Source organism: Belonocnema kinseyi, chromosome 3, assembly GCF_010883055.1.
Source record: "Belonocnema kinseyi isolate 2016_QV_RU_SX_M_011 chromosome 3, B_treatae_v1, whole genome shotgun sequence".
NCBI lineage: Eukaryota > Metazoa > Arthropoda > Insecta > Hymenoptera > Cynipidae > Belonocnema > Belonocnema kinseyi.
The window spans coordinates 78,796,332-78,814,619 of NC_046659.1; the positions used below are offsets into that span (position 1 = coordinate 78,796,332).

General features: G+C 27.5%; 2 protein-coding genes across 2 annotated transcripts in view; one reads left to right on the forward strand and one right to left on the reverse strand.

Annotated features, from left to right (window-relative positions):
- The window catches only part of LOC117169341 (sericin 1-like), a 10,091-nt gene extending 4,456 nt beyond the window's left edge, over nt 1–5,635 (forward strand). The window contains exons 3-5 of the mRNA XM_033355679.1: nt 360–621; nt 2,220–2,923; nt 5,112–5,635. Coding sequence (XP_033211570.1) covers nt 360–621; nt 2,220–2,923; nt 5,112–5,542 — 1,397 coding nt within the window. The 3' untranslated portion in view covers nt 5,543–5,635. The remainder of the gene's footprint in view (nt 1–359; nt 622–2,219; nt 2,924–5,111) is intronic.
- A 2,619-nt stretch (nt 5,636–8,254) lies between these two features.
- The window catches only part of LOC117169891, a 21,963-nt gene continuing 11,929 nt past the window's right edge, over nt 8,255–18,288 (reverse strand). The window contains exons 12-22 of the mRNA XM_033356400.1: nt 16,243–16,413; nt 15,916–16,164; nt 15,529–15,831; nt 15,326–15,453; nt 13,975–14,059; nt 13,630–13,826; nt 11,567–11,639; nt 11,200–11,456; nt 11,031–11,101; nt 8,852–8,882; nt 8,255–8,648 (exon numbers count right to left, since the gene is read on the reverse strand). Of these exons, the coding sequence (XP_033212291.1) occupies nt 8,537–8,648; nt 8,852–8,882; nt 11,031–11,101; nt 11,200–11,456; nt 11,567–11,639; nt 13,630–13,826; nt 13,975–14,059; nt 15,326–15,453; nt 15,529–15,831; nt 15,916–16,164; nt 16,243–16,413 (1,677 nt within the window). The 3' untranslated portion in view covers nt 8,255–8,536. The remainder of the gene's footprint in view (nt 8,649–8,851; nt 8,883–11,030; nt 11,102–11,199; nt 11,457–11,566; nt 11,640–13,629; nt 13,827–13,974; nt 14,060–15,325; nt 15,454–15,528; nt 15,832–15,915; nt 16,165–16,242; nt 16,414–18,288) is intronic.

An 18,288-nucleotide genomic window follows, 5' to 3' on the forward strand; every position in this document is an offset into this window, starting at 1 on the left:
TATTTATAATTTTAAGTACGATTTATCACTGGATAAATTATATCTTAAATTATACATGTAGCTGTGAGAACTAAAATCGGTGATAAAAAAATGAAAGTAACAAGTAAAAGCTATGATATTGGATGAGAGGCAGCTTTTACGATTCCGAAAGGCAGAAGGAAAAGTAGTTTTCCAAAACAAGCAATTTCTATCTTGGCTGTTCAATACTTCCTGTCACTACTTGACTTTTAACAAAGCTGGTTTTATGATTAATATTAAGAAAGTAGATACAAAAATTTGAATAAAATTTAAGTAAATCAGTTAAATTAAAACCTCCATTGTCCAAGCTATAAATTTTAATCCCCTGTTTTATTTCGCAGGCTATTCTCCCTCTTCCAGTGGATTTAAATCCTACGATTTTGGAAATGGAAATCAAGACAAATATTCAAGAGGCTCATCTAAATACTATATCTCTGGAGCTAGTCCTGGAAATATAAATAGTGCTCTTTCGAGTAGTTACCCTTCATCTTCGATTTATTCTGATGCAAATCAAGGGGAAAGTCTTCCTAGTAATTATGAGAATGTAGGAAATTCTTATTCCTCGGATAGTCAAAATGCTGGCGCCCTTTCTGGATATTCAAGGCGAGTCATCAGTTGTTTTTCATTTATTTTAGGACGATTAACTTTCTTCTTTAGAAATTTTCAGCTTTGAAAAATTTTAAACAAAAATTTTAGCCTAGAACCCTAAGTTTCGAAGTTGTTTCTAAAATTGCAAGGTTCTAACTATCTCCCATTTTTAACCAAATACATATTGAAATATTAAACAATCGATTTTTCTATAAAAAAGATTAATTGCTCACCAAGAAGATTAATTTTACATCAAGACGAATTCCAAACAAAATGCATAAAGTTCTAACTACTATAATAAAGATACATTTTACGTTAAAAAATTAACTTTCAACAAAATAGTTAAATGTTCAAGTAAAGAGATGAATTTTAAATTAAAAAAGATCAATTTAAAAGCAATAATTTAGAAATTGTAACAACTAATTTTGAAACAAAAAAAAACGAATTTTCAACAAAATACCTAAATATTTAATCAAAGACGTGAATCTTCAAATAAAAAATGAAATTAAGTTTTAAGGTAAATTAGCAGTTGATACCTACATACAAAAATTTCTTTTTAATAAAAAACAATTGAATTCAACGAAAAAATACGAATTCTCAACAAACCACTTGAATTTGTAACCAAAACAGATTAATTTTCAAACAAAAAAGATGAGTTGTCATCAAAATAAATCAATTTTCAAGCAAAAATAAAATAATTATATTTTCAGTTAAAAAAATTAATTTCCCCCCAAACCAAAATTAATTTTCAACAGAGTACTTCAATTTTTAAGCAAAGAAATTGATTTTTAATTAAAATGATGAATCTACCCCAAAAAACATGAATTTTCAACTAAAAAGTTCAATTTTCAACAAAAAGTAGAAGAGTTAAATTTCCAGTTTAAAAAATCAACTAATGAAAAGCAACTTTAAACTAATTAAGATTACTTTTCTGCGAAAAAAAATCAACTAAAAAGATTAAATTTCTACCAAAAAAGACGAATATTCATCCACATAGCGGAATTTTAAACTAAAATGGAATAGTTACTTTTCTAGGTACAAGAATTAAGTTTCAATAAAAAAAAAATGAATTTTCAATAAAATGGGTAATATTGTAATAGAAGAAATGAATATTTAACCACAAAGAGAAAGTTTCAACTAATTAAAGTCCGTTTCTACCAAAACATACAAATTTTCAACAAAATATCAGAATTTCAACTACGGGAGATACATTTTCAACCAAACACAAAATAGTTGAATTTCGAATTTAAAAAAATGAAATTTTAACCAAGCAATTGCATAAAGTTGAATAAAGAAAAAAATTGAATCCAAAAATCTGATTTTTCATGACAAAAGTACCAATTATCTAAAAAAAGTTGAGTTTTTAAACGGAAAATATAAATTTTCAAAAAAGAAGATCATTTTCAACCAAACAGTTAATTTTTTTAATTAAAATTGTAGAATTTTCAACAAAATAATCAAATGAACTTCAACTTTATTTTATCGGAAATTCCCTGATTCTTGCAGGTTTTTCCTAACATTCGCTGACTTTCCCTGACCGGTTTTAAATTCACTGACTTTCCCTGACCTGTGGCAATGCTGATCCTTTCTAATAATTTTGCATCTCTGTACAGAGATAGGGCCTACTTGCCAAATTCGGAATATACCTCATCAAGTCTCTCCAGTCAATCAGAGTATCCCGGAACGAGTAACTCCCAATCAGAAATTTCCGGAAGACCTGATTACGAAGGTTCTTTAAACGATTATACAGGACCAGCAACTCAACAATATACTGTTGGTTCAAGTTACAGAGGATCAAGTCTTGAAAGTTATCCCGGAAGCCATGAAGCTACAAGTGTTCGAGGTTCGGTATCAGCAAACCAAGGATCTTCACCAGTTTCCGGATTCGTCGCGAGTCCCAGTTATCCCGATTCAAGTTCAAATCGTGGTATCTACAATGGAAACGGATTTAAAGCTTTAGATGTTTCTGGATATAGAGGATACCATCCTGGTTCTATTACTAGGGAATTTGTAGGAAGTGGGAAACACAGAGGACAGGTAACATCAGTCAGCAGCAAATATCCCGTATACGAGAGTTCATCCTCGGATGGGTACTCAGGGAACGAAGTAGAATACATGCCCAGTTACGCATCACCACATGCCTACTCTACTGGAAATTACAAACGAGAAAGTTACAACACTGGAGGTGGAGCTCCCCATGGAGGATATAGTACGAATTCTGGATTTAATTTCTTACCAGCCACTATTAAAGGATCGTATTCAGTCACTGGAATTAAGGGACATTCCTCGGCTTATCCTGGAGGACCACGAGAAACTGGTAGGTTTTTTTCTATTCAAATTTTTGGTTTTTAATTATAAGTTTCACATCTGGGTTTATTTGCAATTTTTCTTTTTTTTTTTGTAATTGGAACAAGTAAAGAATAATTATTATTAGTTCCATTAGAACTTCGATTTCGTGTCGCTGCAAAATTTTCCTTAGATTTTAGACTGAGAATTTCTTCAAGTTTCGAAGACTTTTTTTCTGTTGACGATTTAGAAAATGCTACAATTTTAAATCAGGGTGTTATTATATTGGCCAGCAGGTTTTAAAGAAAGCAAACCCACAAATTATCAAATTGTTAATTTTCTGCGAACATATGTCATCTTTTTAAAATCTGCGAATTTTTTTTATTCTTTGTCAAATCATTGAAGTCTTTGTGAAACTTTTGAAATCTTTTGAAGTCTTTCTGAAATCGTTGAAATCTTTTAAGCTCTGTAAAATCTTTGAAATAATTCTTTAATCTTCGACTGTAAAATCTTTTATGTTCGTTTGAAATCATTGAATCATTGAATTATTTGAAATCTTTTGAACTCATTCTAAAATCCTTTCAATATTGTTTTAATCGTTTCAAATCTTTGAAATATTTTGAAATCTGGTGTACACTCAAAAACCGAGTGGTAAACCCATGAAAAATCCCTCCTATGGGCATGGTTTATTCTAATTCTGAGACTGAATGAATATCGAAATTTTTAACTAAAAACTTTTATAATTTGTAAGTTGAAGAAAAAATTAAAAACTTATATATTACTCACAATAGTAAAGTCAGTTAATTTCAATTTAGAAAATAATTAGGCAGTCGTACAAAAAGTGCCATAAAATTTCTTTATGTATTCTGCAATTAGAAAAATATGAATATCTTAATTTTTTTAAACTTGTCAGTAGTAAGATTCCTTGTAAACGAGATGTTTCCTTTATAAGAGACTGACAAATTAAAATTACTCTTCGCAATTCAATAAAATAACTGTTTTAAAATTAAAGTACACAAAATTATTCAAATTCAAGGTTCTCTTGAAAAATTCAAGGCTATTTCCAGGTTTTCAAGGTTTAAACAAAATTAACAGAGAATTCCAAGTTATCAAGGTTTTCAATGTTGCTAGACACCCTGTTTAAATTAATATTATTTCATCATGCAGAACAATTGGAACGCGTTTTTAGTTGAAGCCCAAAAAGGTTCATAGTTCATATTTATTGAAAGTATTTTTTCGTGTTTTTTTCAATTTATAATTTTTGAATAAGATATTTCAAACTTTCTAGCTTTCATATTTCAGGAAAAAAATAGTTTCCACTCAAAATGCAAATTCAAATGCAAATTTGAAGCACTCAGTTTGCGATTGCCTTTCTTTTACGTTTTAGCTATTTTAAATTTTCAAGTTTGCAAATCTTAAAAATCTGAAAGACTAAAATAAATGCGCTTAAAGGTTTAAATAATAGAAATTTTTTTATAAAATTTCATTATATCGAGTTATAGCGTAAGTTTCAAGAACTTACTACGATAAAAATTAAAAAATGGTAAGCTTTTCGACTTAAAACCCTAGGAATTACCTAGAAGAAATTTTTGAAACTAATTTTTAATATTTTGTAATATTTATATTAAAATTTTAATTGTTGAAAGTTTTTATATTTTCTTAATCACTTTAAACTTTCAGACAATCTTATTGATTTTCTTTGGAATTTCAATTCTGCTTATTTCAAAACTAGGTCTTTAAAAAATATTTGATAATGCGAAGGTATCACAATTTTCTTTAAACTATAAATAAAATACTTTAGGAGGAAATTTTGATTTATAATTTCACATGGCATCAGCGAAAATTGATCATTATTTATATTTTTTTTTAATCGTGTTTGTAAATTTGGTATATTCGAATAGGTTTAATTTCATATTTACTAAGATTTTGAATCCCTAGGAATTCTTAACATTTTTAACTGTTTTTAATTGCAAAAAGAACCTCATTTTTACACAAGAAAAAATACAATACACAGTAAATTCAGCAAGGATTTAAGACTCAAAACGGCACTTCTTAAAATTCTTCTAAATTATTAGACTATTCTTTCAAAGACTTAAACTTGGAAAGTTAAGGAATTTCTCTTTTCTAATTTAAAAAAAAATACAATCATACTTTAGGAAATGAACGATAGTAAAATGAACTAAAAATAGTATGCCTTCCTAATTATTCTAATATTTTAGGATCTAGTCCTGTCCACTTTAGCGGAAGTGGTGCACATGGAAGTGAAGGTACCAGGTACATAATCAGCGGAGGAAGTCCAAACTATGCCTCTTATTCTTCAAATCCCTCTATGTCTCCTAAAGGGCATAGTTCAGCATATTTATCAGGAGGATTTGGCGGAAGTGGCGGTTCAGGAAAAATAATAATCATCAAAGACAGTCCTTCCGGAAGTCCATATTCTAGTAGCAGTTCCTACCCTGGAGGACACATGTACTCAAGTGCACCTTCGATTGGAGGAAGTTTCAAAATGACACGAGGAACCACTTTAGGAAACCCAGGTGCCAGTTACATTCCCAGTTTCGCTGGAGGGTCGAGTCCTAGTTATTCAAGTCGATTTACAACTGGAGGTCACGGAGGAGGCTCATTCGCGCCCTACATGACTGCATCTTAGACATTGTGAATTGTTTTTATTTATTTATTGAAATTGTTATATTAAGTTTGATTGTTAAACTATTTTTATAATTAAATGAAAATCTCAATCTTAGGTCTAATTCACTAACTTTTTCCTATTTACAAAATGGACGGAATAGTACATGGTGTCTGTTAATTTTCGTCCACCAGATTTCTTATTTTTTCTCGGTTTTAAATGTCAAATCTCCTCTTACCAGAACACAAATAATACGCATTGAACATCAAGTTTTCCTATGTGTAATTTTATGTATTTTGATATCTTATAATATTAAAAAATATATATATTTTAGTAATTTATGGTTTTAAGAAAAAATGAATACAATTAAATCACAATTGCTTCAAACATTTCGTCAGACGATGCTGGTCCTCAATAATTAATTATTCTTTTCAAAAATTTGAAATTGTAATCTTACAAAATTGAGCAATTTTGTTTAAAATATTTGATATTCTTTTTCGAACTTTTAGGAAATGGTTTAAATATTTATAATATTTTTCACTTTTCTCTTAAAATTTATTTTTTAAAATTAAAACCATGAAATTTTACCCAGAAAGATGAAAATTTCGCCAAAAGAAAAGAGTTGTCTACGAAATAGTCGAATTCTTTTACCCGCAAATATAAATTTCAACAAACAAGTTAATGTTTAACCAAAAAGTTCAATTTCCAAACAAATAGATGAATTTTTTCACTAAAAAATACGAATTTTCAACAAAATAGTTATATCTTCAACCGAAGAGATAAATTTTCAACTAGAATGATGAATCTCAATTAAAAAATTATTTTTTAAGAACGAGTAGTTCTAATTTTAACCAAGCAGTTGCATTTTTAACCAACAACATAAATTTTTAACGAAAAATGTGATACACAACATTTCAACTGAAATGGATTTTAATTTTCAATATATGAGTTCAATTCATCTAAAAAGTATGAATTTTTAACAAACTAGTTGAATTTTAACGAAATAATTGAATTTCAACCAATCAGTTAAATTTTCAATTCAAAAACAGGAATTAAAAAAACATAACCAAGTAATTGAATTTCCCACCAAAGAAATGCATTGTAAACCAAGAATATTAATTTTCTACTAAAAAAGAGGTGATACGCCAGTTGGCCCGCGGACAATTGATCCGCGACAATGGATCCGTCGACAATTGATCCGTCGACAATTGATCCGTCGACAATTGATCCGTCGACAATTGATCCGTCGACAATTGATCCGTCGACAATTGATTCGTCGACAATTGATCCGTCGACAATTGATCCGTGAGACAATTGTTCCATGAGACATTTAACCCGTCGACAATTGATCCGCGAAATTTGATCTTACTCGCCGGTGTGTTTTAAGGGCAGAATTCTGTTATGTTAATTGTAAATGCAAAATTTTATTATTCCAATTTACTGAAAAAAACTTATCGATAATTGGTAACTTCTTTATTTGACTTACGTAGTCTATGTTAATAATTGATAGAGGGCGTTGCTTACAGTTACCTTTTAAATACTAAACATCGTGGCTTCAGTAATAGAACCGTTTGAATATTGAATATTGTAGCATTCCATATCTTGATATCTGAGTTAAATGAAGTACGTCGGTTTATTGTTATTGTTTGTTGGTTTTTTTTTTCAATTGCTGTGTTATTAACGTTCGTAAGATGCCACTGAAATTTATAAAATCACAACGGGGTGGTTTAATGTTGTTACACGAAGGCCATTTGTATGCAAAGAAAAGTGTCAATAACACAAATGTAACATGGCGTTGCGTTGAATGTAAGAAACGATCATGTTCCGTAATAATTCACACAACAACCTATAAACGCACTGGTAATGAGTATTTTGATTGTACTTTTGTTTTTGACTTTGAAAACGGAAAAATTAAAATACTTGAAATCTGTTGCTGGTATTGTTAAGGTTACATAACTGTTTGTTCTGGAGAAATACGACGTTGCAGTTGTGTGAAAAGTCGTGATTGGAATATAATATGGCTGTATTACGTATTGTCTTGTTATTTATATTATAATTACACAAAATATTTTATTAACTCTCTTCTAAATTGAATGGGGTATTGTATTATTAATTTTTAATTGTGGTGAATTATTCCGGATCAATTGTCCACGGGCTAGTTGTCGTGCAGCCAAAAAAGAAAATTTTTTTAAAATATTTGAAACTTCCACTAAAAAGCTCAATTTTTATCCAAAATTTTATAATTCAGTAAAAAGTACATTTAAAAAAAAGAATTTTCAACAAAATGGTTCAATTTTCAACCATAAACAAAAATGAATTTTTAACAAATTAAAGTTGAATTTAAACATAAAAAATAAAACTTAAAAAAAATTGAATCCTCAATCCAACAAATTAATGTTTAACCAAATAATTGTATTTTTAACCTAAAACGTGAAATTTCTATACCAAAAACTTCTTTCAAGCTGACTCGAATTATTCTTATTGAAAAATAATTCAAAATGTAAACATTTTTCTTAAAATTTTTCAGGTTTGTTTGGTTTTCTTGAAACTTATCAAAATTCTTTAAAATTTTCCAATCTTCACACACTTACGTTTTGTTTTAAATTTGTTGAAATAGTGTCAAATTTCTAATTATTTTTTTTATTTCTTCAATATTTGTAAACCTTCAAAATATTTTTTAAATTATATTTGTCTACAAAATCAAAAAAAAGTCTGCACAATTAGAAAAATTGCCGTAAAATATGCCGGATTCTGTTTTAAAAATTTTGCAAATTGTTCGGATTGTTTTCAAATATTCTCTTCAAATAAATTTTTCCAAATAAAAATTCATTTAAAATGTTGCCAGAAATATTCAAATAAAATTTGTATTCTGATGAAATCTATCAAAATTCAGATTTTCTATACTTTAAATGTGATTCCCGACACGAATTTGTATTTCTATTTAATTCCCAGTTTTATAGACAACCTATAGTAAGGAATTTGATTTCTAAATATTTGCAAGAATTAAAAAAAAATTCTTTATGTAACGTTCTTTAACTTTGTCGTATGTGGTGGCGTCCTTTGCAACTTTGGTTTCGCGATGAAGGCTTCTTCTTCTTTTAAATTGCTTTCTATTATTCCAGATTCTTCCCTGAAAAATAATATAAAAATTAGGATTGAAAATCAAAGTGATTTGAGAAGTTTGAGAAAAAAAATTAGACAGAAAAAAATATAGAATAAAAGAGAAGAAAATTCATTTATAAAGTTTATAAAAAATCAAAAAGACATGCAGAAGGATGCTTTCGTCCTTTTCTGAACTTCAGTCTTGAAAAGCTTCTTTTGAAATTCACTTACAGAAAAGCGATACTGCTGAGTACATCTGGAGCTGGAAGGCACAAATTATTTAAAATTAGTTGATTTAATAAATAAAATAAAATACATCTAATAAATTAATGCTAAGCAGATTCTAAGATTGATGATCTCCTTGAAAGAACATACGTGAGTGTATCACTTTCATTTATACGCTCTAATTTACTCGTGGTCAAGATCAAGGATGACACCCAGGGAAAGCAACAACTTTCTCCATACACCGCAACTCGAAAGAGTTGATAAAAAGTCATGAAAACAAATATCAGGTTTCAGAAGTTTTTTTGAGAGCAGGTAAATCTGGGGTTTCAGTTTGGTAAATGCTTCAAGACTTTAGTGGCGTTGAATGTGGCAATACAAAAAATACGAAGAACAATTTTTTTAATATTGTTCCTAAATAGCGCGAACAATAATTGATTACATAAACAAAGTGTGTAGTTGCAAAATAGAGCAAATTTCAATGAACAAACTTATCACCGTTATTGTGAAATTTTTGTCTTGCAAGCCGCAACATATTTAAAGTTGAAATAAAAATGATAGGAAAATTTAAATATTTTTTCTGCTGAAAGAAATACTTTTGTAAAATATATGAAATAAGTGAGCATGAGGGCTCTATAAATTTATTACAATTATATGGGTGATTACCAAAAAGTTGAAAAATTTCAGACTGCATACAACATATTTTTTTAATCAAGGGTAACCCAAGAGAGTATGAAAATATAAAACTAATAGATCCAGGATTGACTTGCGATGGATATGAAATTAAACGTTACTAAAGATCGCATGACAGCTCATAAGACTATGAAACAACAAAAAAATTTCAAAAATCTTTTTAAAATATCTACAGAAGAGATTATAATATTTTAAAATATGAGACAAATTACTTTTTTCCACGATTTATTAGATTTTGACTTAAGCATTTCAAAACATTTTATCATTTTATAAAATAGTGATAATTATTAACAGAAATTTGGAATCATCATTAATAAATTGGTTTTCAACTGGGAAATACTTTAAAGTGCTTTTTAAACTAAAATAACAAACTCTATCATTGTTTTTTCTCTTTTTGAACTCAATATAAGTAATATTTGTGAATATAAAATATTTAAAAAATGGTCTCAATATTATTAGATAAATTTGTAATTTCTGACAGGTGCCTGATAAGAAATTGTTCGTACTTTTTTATTTATAATTTCTAAACGAAGTCATCTACGATTTTTAAACCTCACTAAATTGTACTTTGATGTAAGTACTTACTGATATAATTTTACAATTACCCGTATATACATTTGATTTGTATTATTAATTTCCTACAGACTAGATGGCTTAGAATTTTTCCGACTTTTTTGTTCCAACGTTGTGAGAGGTTTAATATATTCGATTTTATTTAAATTTTAAGAAAACGTAAAAATTTGAACTATTTTTTAAATATCTTCTTTAAAAATTGACAAAATGCTCCAAAAAGATCCTGCCTGAAAGTCTAAATTATAATTCTTTACGAAAATTCCCTGTGCAAAATTAGAAATATATTTCATATTATGTTATGTTAAAAAAAACATAATGTTTAAATTTAAACGAATTCTGAATTTGAACAAGGAGTGTTCAAACCCTGAAGATTTGTCACTTAAAACAGTAAATTCCCTTTATATAAACCGAATTAAAATTATTTTTCAAAATTTCCCGGGCTATTTACAAAATTATTTGTTCCAAGTCAGAATTATTCAAATTGTAACGAATTCTGAATTGAAACAGGGATTTTTAAAAGTTTCTTCTTCTACGTCAGAATTTAAATGCTTTCGCAAAACTCCTGTTCCACGTAAAAAATTCCCTGTCTCAAACTCAAAATTATCATTCTTTTCGAAAATTCCCTGTTACAAGTCAGGCTAATTGTAATTCTTTAAGTGATTAAAAAAAAAATTTATTCCCTGTCCCAACCCAGAATTAAAGTGCAATAATCTATTAAAACCAGTGTTTATCTACACATTAGTATATTCGAGGAAAACCTCGGTCACTGAATAAAATTTCCCGTCATTTCCAGTCATTTACAGATTTTCCCGATTTCTCGGTCATAAATACTATTTTATAATTGTACCAATGGAAACAAGAAGCATTAAAAACAAAAAAGTTTTAAAAGCAAAATGCTTAATAGATAACAATTTCTTTGTACCTTCTTCTTGTAGGCTAACATTGGCGGATGTAATAGTTGAAGAAGAATTCATCGTCATTTTGATCTTTTCCCTGGAACATAAAAATAATATTCTTCATTGTAATTATACATACATAAGAAAATAATAAGCTTAACAAAAAAACCTAATAAATTCATTATCATAACGCACTTGGAGATTCCATCAGAGGTTTCGTAACTATATTTTGAATTTTGATTTTGGAAACTGCTTTTAGAATTTGAATCCAAAATTCGAGATTTTTTTGTTGAATGCTTTTGTCTGTACAATGTAGTAACATCATGCAGAGGGGGGGAATAAGAATTAAAATTCGGTTCTGTTTGTTTGAAATTTTCTAGTGATGTGTATTCAATCAGGTTTATCATACTACTATTTCCTTGAGTCAAAGAATATTCAGAAGAATCTATTCTCTTAAAATAAAAACATAAATAATGAATTTTGATAAACTGTTAATTTTAAACAATTAAGATGTATTCATTGGTTTACAACAATAACAATGCTTGATAAATTAATAAAATACCTTATAGTTTTCTTCTACACATGATTTTTTATAAATAGGTCTCAGCCGAATTTGATTCTTTGCTTTTGAAAATCTTCAAAAAAAGTTTATTGTTCATTTTTATGGAATAATTCAAATAATAATTTTTTATTGTACTTCTTTGCTTTGATGCCAGTTCAGAATTTGTTAATGGCTTAAACTCTTGTAGAAAATCTTCTTTCTAGTAAAAAATGAAATATGTCGAAGCAAAGCGAAAAAATTTGGTATATCACCCAAAACTCACAGAAAAGTTTCAAATTTGGAAAAATCACGTTCAAACTAATTCTAATCACGTTCCGAAATATTTGCAAATGACATTTTAAAGGTCAATTACAAAAAAATAGTCATCTGGTTGCCAAAAAGAGTAGTTATTAGTCATTTTTATAAAAATGTATCATTTAATTATTAAACCAAATTTGTTTAGAATATTATAATTTTAATATTAATTATGAAATATTTTTTACCATTTATATAATATTTGCAATCAATCCACTGTTAACGATTAAAATACTTGACAATTATTAAAACAATAAATTTAAATCTATCAACATTAATCAAGTCTTTAATCGATTTATATTTCTTTCCACATAATGAATTCCTTATTATTTTTCAAGGTTTTTCTTATCTCGGTTTGTTTTTTTAAACATAACAGAATGATTACTGATTTTTTTTTTGCAATCTTAATTGCAAACAATCTTAATTGCTTTTGGTTATGAAATTTATATCGTCTTGTACAAAACTAATAATTTCAAATATTTTGTGAATTCTTAAAATTTACAAGTATTTAAAAAAATCAGTAATAAATCTTCACTTTTAATGTAATTTAATACGTAAACTAAATCACGAAGAAAATGAGCCAGATATTAGCCTAATTTTTTGCAGAGTTTACAGAATTTTAGAAAAATTACATTAACTTAATTACATTAACTTTTGGCATTTAATTTTTTCGTACCTTGTATCGTTTTTCCAAACATTAAATTTTTCATTTTTAATGTTCTTTTTCACGATGAAAACAAAAACTACGCATCCTATCAAAAATTATGAATAGCAAATTTTCAGCTCCTTTTCCGATAAACAAATTTTGTTGAATTGTTTTTTTCGTAGCTTGTGTCTTATGTCCAAAAATTTAATTTAAAAATTGTTAATGTCGTTTTTTAGGAATAAAACAAAAACTACGCGTCCTATCAAAAATTAATTGATAACAAATTTGTAGATCTTTTTCTGAGCTTACAATGTTTTTGCTTTTCATATTTTTTCGATTCTTGCGCAGTTTGACAGCAAAATGGAATTATGGCATTTTTTATTTCTAATTATTTTGTGTGCAGTCAAAATATGAATTTTCGATTTTTGGAGAAAAGTCAAGAAGTTTTTATGATAATCTTGTAGGGCTTTCAAAAATCAAAGTTTTTGTTCTATTGATTTTTTGTTCATATGGTGCGTTATTTAACTTAACATTGTTATTTTCGTTTGTTTTTTTGAAATTTGAAAGTGGTGTAACTCTGGTAATTTTTTTATCAAAAAAAGTCAAAAGGAGAAAATGCTCGTATTTTTAAGTACTTTGAATAAAGGTACAGAGAATTTTTTAATTTAAAAAAAGTGGTCCTTAAAATTTGGAAAGTTCTCGCACTTTTTGAATTTTAATCTAAAATGGCTGGCTAATGAACCTGACCATTTGACAAAAAACAGGGGCAGGGGGGGGGGGTTTAAATTTTATACATATCTAATACCTTCTCTGTTGAGAATGTAAGAACCGTAGATTTATAAAATTACTTAACATTCTGTAGACTCTGAGAACAATTCGCTAATATTTACAAAAAAAGCTATTAATGTTTTGATCAGTTTTGTCTGTATTTGGAAAAAGTACCAGTTTTTGGGCCTTACCCAGCTGATATTTTACTTTTGGACTAGAAAAAAGATTTTCCAAATGATTTAAACCATTTAATGTCAAATTCGGAAAAGTCATCAAAGTATACAATTACCATTTTTTATTCATTATTGTATTTATAATACAAAGTCAAATTTGAATAAATATTCAAAAAATGTACCTTGATATCATTTCTCGATTATGAAGAATCTGCTGCAGACCTCCATGTTGAGAATCCAATTTTTCTACCGAACTCGAAAATGAATTTGCAGAAAGGGAGTAAAACGAAGCCAGAAACATTTCTCCAGCCAGTTCTCCAGCTTCATTCTGCACTGGATCATCTTCATCTAATTCATCTTCTATCAGATCATATTCATCCTGAAATATAAAAATTGTACTTTATTCTCTTAAATTATACAGCACAGAAGGATATAATTTTTTTCTTTTTGAATACTGTGACTAATTTTACAACAATTTTTTAAATCACACCAAAAAAATTCTACTAAATAATAAAACCAGTACTTACATTATCATTGTCACTCATTTCTGCGGGTTCAACAATTTCCGCATCTTCACGATTATGTAATTTGATAATATGATCCAAATATTCTCTGAAAATTTTACATTAATTAAAAAAAAATTTGGAGTTGCTACTAAATTTCAATTTCGAAAGTCCCTGACTTTTCCCTAACCACTAAACATTTTTCTTCTAGGTATAAAAGCAACTCAACGAAAAGTGTAATAGTTCATATATATTTCCACCAAAAAACATTTTAATGATCAATAATAAACAGTTGAATTAATAAAAAAATACGAACTTTCAACAAAAACAAATGAGAATATTCAAACAAAGAAGTTATTTTTTAACTAAAAAAATAACAGTTGAATTTTCAAAAAAAAAAATGAATTTTCAACCACATAAAATACATTTTAAAAGAACTATAAAAAATTTTCAACCAAGATTAAATTTCTACAAAAAAAATATCTTTTTTACAAAAAATAGAATAAGTTAATTTTCAGTTAAAGAAATGAATTTTCAACCAAAAAAATCAACTTTCAAGCAAAAAAAAGCATTTTAAACGAAAAAGCTGAATTTTAACCAAAAAGATTAATTTTCTACCAAAAAATATCAATTCTCAACTAAAAAATATACAGTTTCAACGAAAAGTAGAATAGTTAAATTTTTAGGTAGAAAAATAAATTTTTAACCAAACATAGAAATTTAAAAAGAAAAATATGTTTCAAATAATGAGATCACTTTTCTACAAAATATTTGAATTTTCACCTAAAAGAGACCAATTTTTAGCTGGACGTGAAATAATTCAATTTTTGCCTAAAAATATTTTTCAACTAAATTAATAAATTTTAAGCAAAAAAAGAGTTTTCAACTTAAATGATGAATCATCAACAAAAAAAAAATAAATTGTTAACAAAGTAGTTCCACTTTCAATTAAGTAGCTGAATTTTAAAGCAAAAAAACGAGTACTCAACGAAAAAAGTAATAGTTTATATTTCAATAAAAAATATTTTGAATATGGACCAAAAAAAGTTTAATTCGACCCAAAAATAAAAAATTTTAACAAAATAGTTGAATCCTCGTCCAAAGAAGATTAATTATCAATAAAAAAGTTTTGATTTTTAACCAAAACAGATTATTTTTCAACCCAAACAGACCAATTTTCATAAAAGCAGCTTAAGTATTAACACAAAAAAGAATGACTTTTTACAAATTTTTTTATTTTCCCTGATTTTTTCTAACCAGTTTTAAATTCCCTGTCTTTCTCTGACTTACTGAGATTCCGCGATCTGTAGAAATTCTTTTATTATAATGGGATACAAGAAGAATCTATTCTTATTTAAAATTAAAAAAATCTAACCTCGTTTCTGCGGAACTGCGTTTCCGGTAATACTTTAAAACAGATTCCAGACCTAATTTTTTTCCTTCTTCGTTTATATTCCGATTTAGTAAAAAATTACTAAGTGCCCCACTAATAAATGGCAGAGCCTAAAATTGATAAAAGATTAAATTAATTTATATTTAATTTTAATATATGAGACCAACAGGTAAAGTTAAACTTACAGCATGATGCTCAGTTAACAACAGATCAGTTAATAAAGAAATAACTAATTGAGCTTCCGAAGAAACTTTATTTTGTGCTTTACTATGCAATGATAAATTCATCAAAAGAGCTGTGATATATTTTAACCTGTACGGACTCATTTTGCAACCATCGACATTTAAATGATGAATTAGCCATTCAACTAAACCAGCTTCTATCATATTCAGCCTCTGTTGTTTTCTAACTGACAATTTTTGCAACATCGCAAGTAGCATATCGTATGTATAAGCATCATTATTAGTGCTATTTAGACACTCAACAATCTAAAAAACAATGTAAAAAGTATTAAATAAATACTGGAAAACTATTTTTTAAATTTATAAATATTCCAAGTCTTTTTTACTAACTGCATTCAAAATTGTAGTTCCAATTGACAAATAATCTCGACCACATCTCAAAGATGCGAGAGTATTTAAAAATCTAGCAGCTGACTGTTCTAAAAAAAATTCTCTTGGTCCTTCTATTGGATACAAAATATAAGGCAAAATCTGTTTCCCAGTACTGCTTGCAATATTTCCACGAATTTCGAGCAAATCGTTCTTAATATATTCATGAATCACTTCGTCCCTTTCTCCCTGTTGACTCAGAGTTATTTTCTGCAATAAAATGTATTTTCTTAGGATTTAAAAGATATGTTGGTTATTATAATCACTTGATTCAAATTAAATAATTACCCATCTCAATGCTTGGAGAAGCAAAAGCTTGGTCTTTAAACTTCCACACGCTAGATGCAATTTGATTTTTTTAAAGTCGATTGATTTTGGAGAGAGAGGCGTGGAATCGAGCCGATGTGTTATTTTCATTCGATTTTTCGAGACTTCGTCCACAGATTTGAATAATTCGGTCTACAAAAAATAGTTTCAACTTTATATTGTTGATGGTTGATTTTCCCTGACCATTAATATTTAAAGATAAATAATCTGATCTTGTAATATTGTAATATAGAATCTTTTATAAATGGAATAACACATTTTTACATAATTTAAATGTAGAAATTTTTAATTAGTTATCCTCAGGAATGCCCACAGTCGAATTCACTTAAGAAAAGTGACCAACTTGAATCGAAAAAGTGACCGAAAGTGACTAATGTCTAAATTAAAAAGTCATTATTATGCATTAATAATGTGTCTAATGTTTTTTAGAATTTAAAAGCATTCAAAAGAATTCTATTAAATTTATAAAAATTCCAGGTGAATTTAAACAAATTCAGAATAAATGCATATGTTTTCAAAAGAATTCAAGTTTAATTAAACAGAGTTCAAATTAATTGTAAAGAATATTTTAAAAATCCATCGATTTCAGTAAAATTGGAGTAAATTGGGGCATGAGAAGAATTCGATTAAATTCATCAAAACTCATGGCGAATTAAAAAACATTCAAGATGAATTGATAAAAATTCAAATGAATTTAAAACAATTCAATAATTTGAAAAAAACTAATTAAATTCAGTAAGTGTAAAATGAGTCTATACATATTTAAAGGAATTCAAAAGAATGCTATGAAATGCCTAAGAGTTGAGGGTGAATTTAAAAAATTCTACAATGAATTAAACAAATACTTGAATAATTTAAAAAATCGATTGATTTCAGTGAATTTAGAAGAATCCAAGCGGATATCTAAGAATTAAAAGGAATGACAAAATCAGGATTAATTAATAAGAATTCAAGGTGATTAAAACAAATCTAAGTGTCTTGAAAATAATTCAAAAATATTCCAAAAATATTTTAATTCATTAAGTTTGAAATGATTTTAGACTAATTTAAGGGAATTCAACAGAATTTGAAGAAATACCTGAAAATTAAAAGCGAGTTTAAAAAGCTTCAGGATAAATTGAACAAATGCCTAAATGATTAAAGAAATCTATTGGCATTTCTGAATTTTGGGAGATTCCAAAGAATTAAAAAGAATTGAGGATAAATTCAAATGAATTCTAAAAAATATTTGAAACTCTCGTCAAATTTTTAACACCTCATGAAATCCCTCACTTGTGAATTATTTCTTTGAAATCCCTTAAAATATTATAAAATCTCGTGAAATTATATTTCCTGAAATGTTCAAAAATATATTAAGATAACGTGAGAGCTTTTCGAATCCCTTAAAATCAATAGAATCCTCGGAAATTTTATAAAATACCTGGGAATCTTTTAAAATCTTTAAGCGTTCATAGGGTCTATGAAATCATTCCACAACTTCCGAAATTCTAGGAACTTCTTTACGGCCGCATGGAAATGTATTTAAATCTCTTAAAATTATTGAATGCCTTGAAAATTCCTTGAAATGTTGTTAATTTCTTGAAAATGCCTTAAAATCTTTGTAAATCACTTTAAAACATTAAACTCCTTTGGGATTCCATTAAATTAGTGAAATAAATAAAAAATTCTTTGAAATCTTTTAAAATACCCTAGAATATTTGAAATCATCGTATCTTCTGAAATCCCTTCAAATTTTTTAGAGATATTGAACTTGTAATATAAAAATTGCCCTAAAATCTTCTGAATTCATTTCTATCACTTCAAATGATTGAAATCTATCAAACACATCCTAAGATGTTCAAATCTTGTACAATCTTTTTAAATACCTTAAAAATTCCTTGGAATCTTTTAAAATATCCTTAAATATTTTGAAATACAGTCTGTCAAGTTAAAGCGTGGGTAACTTTTTTGGTAAAATATTTTATTTAAACGCATGTTTCTACATGGAATTACATTTGTCAAGGTGTC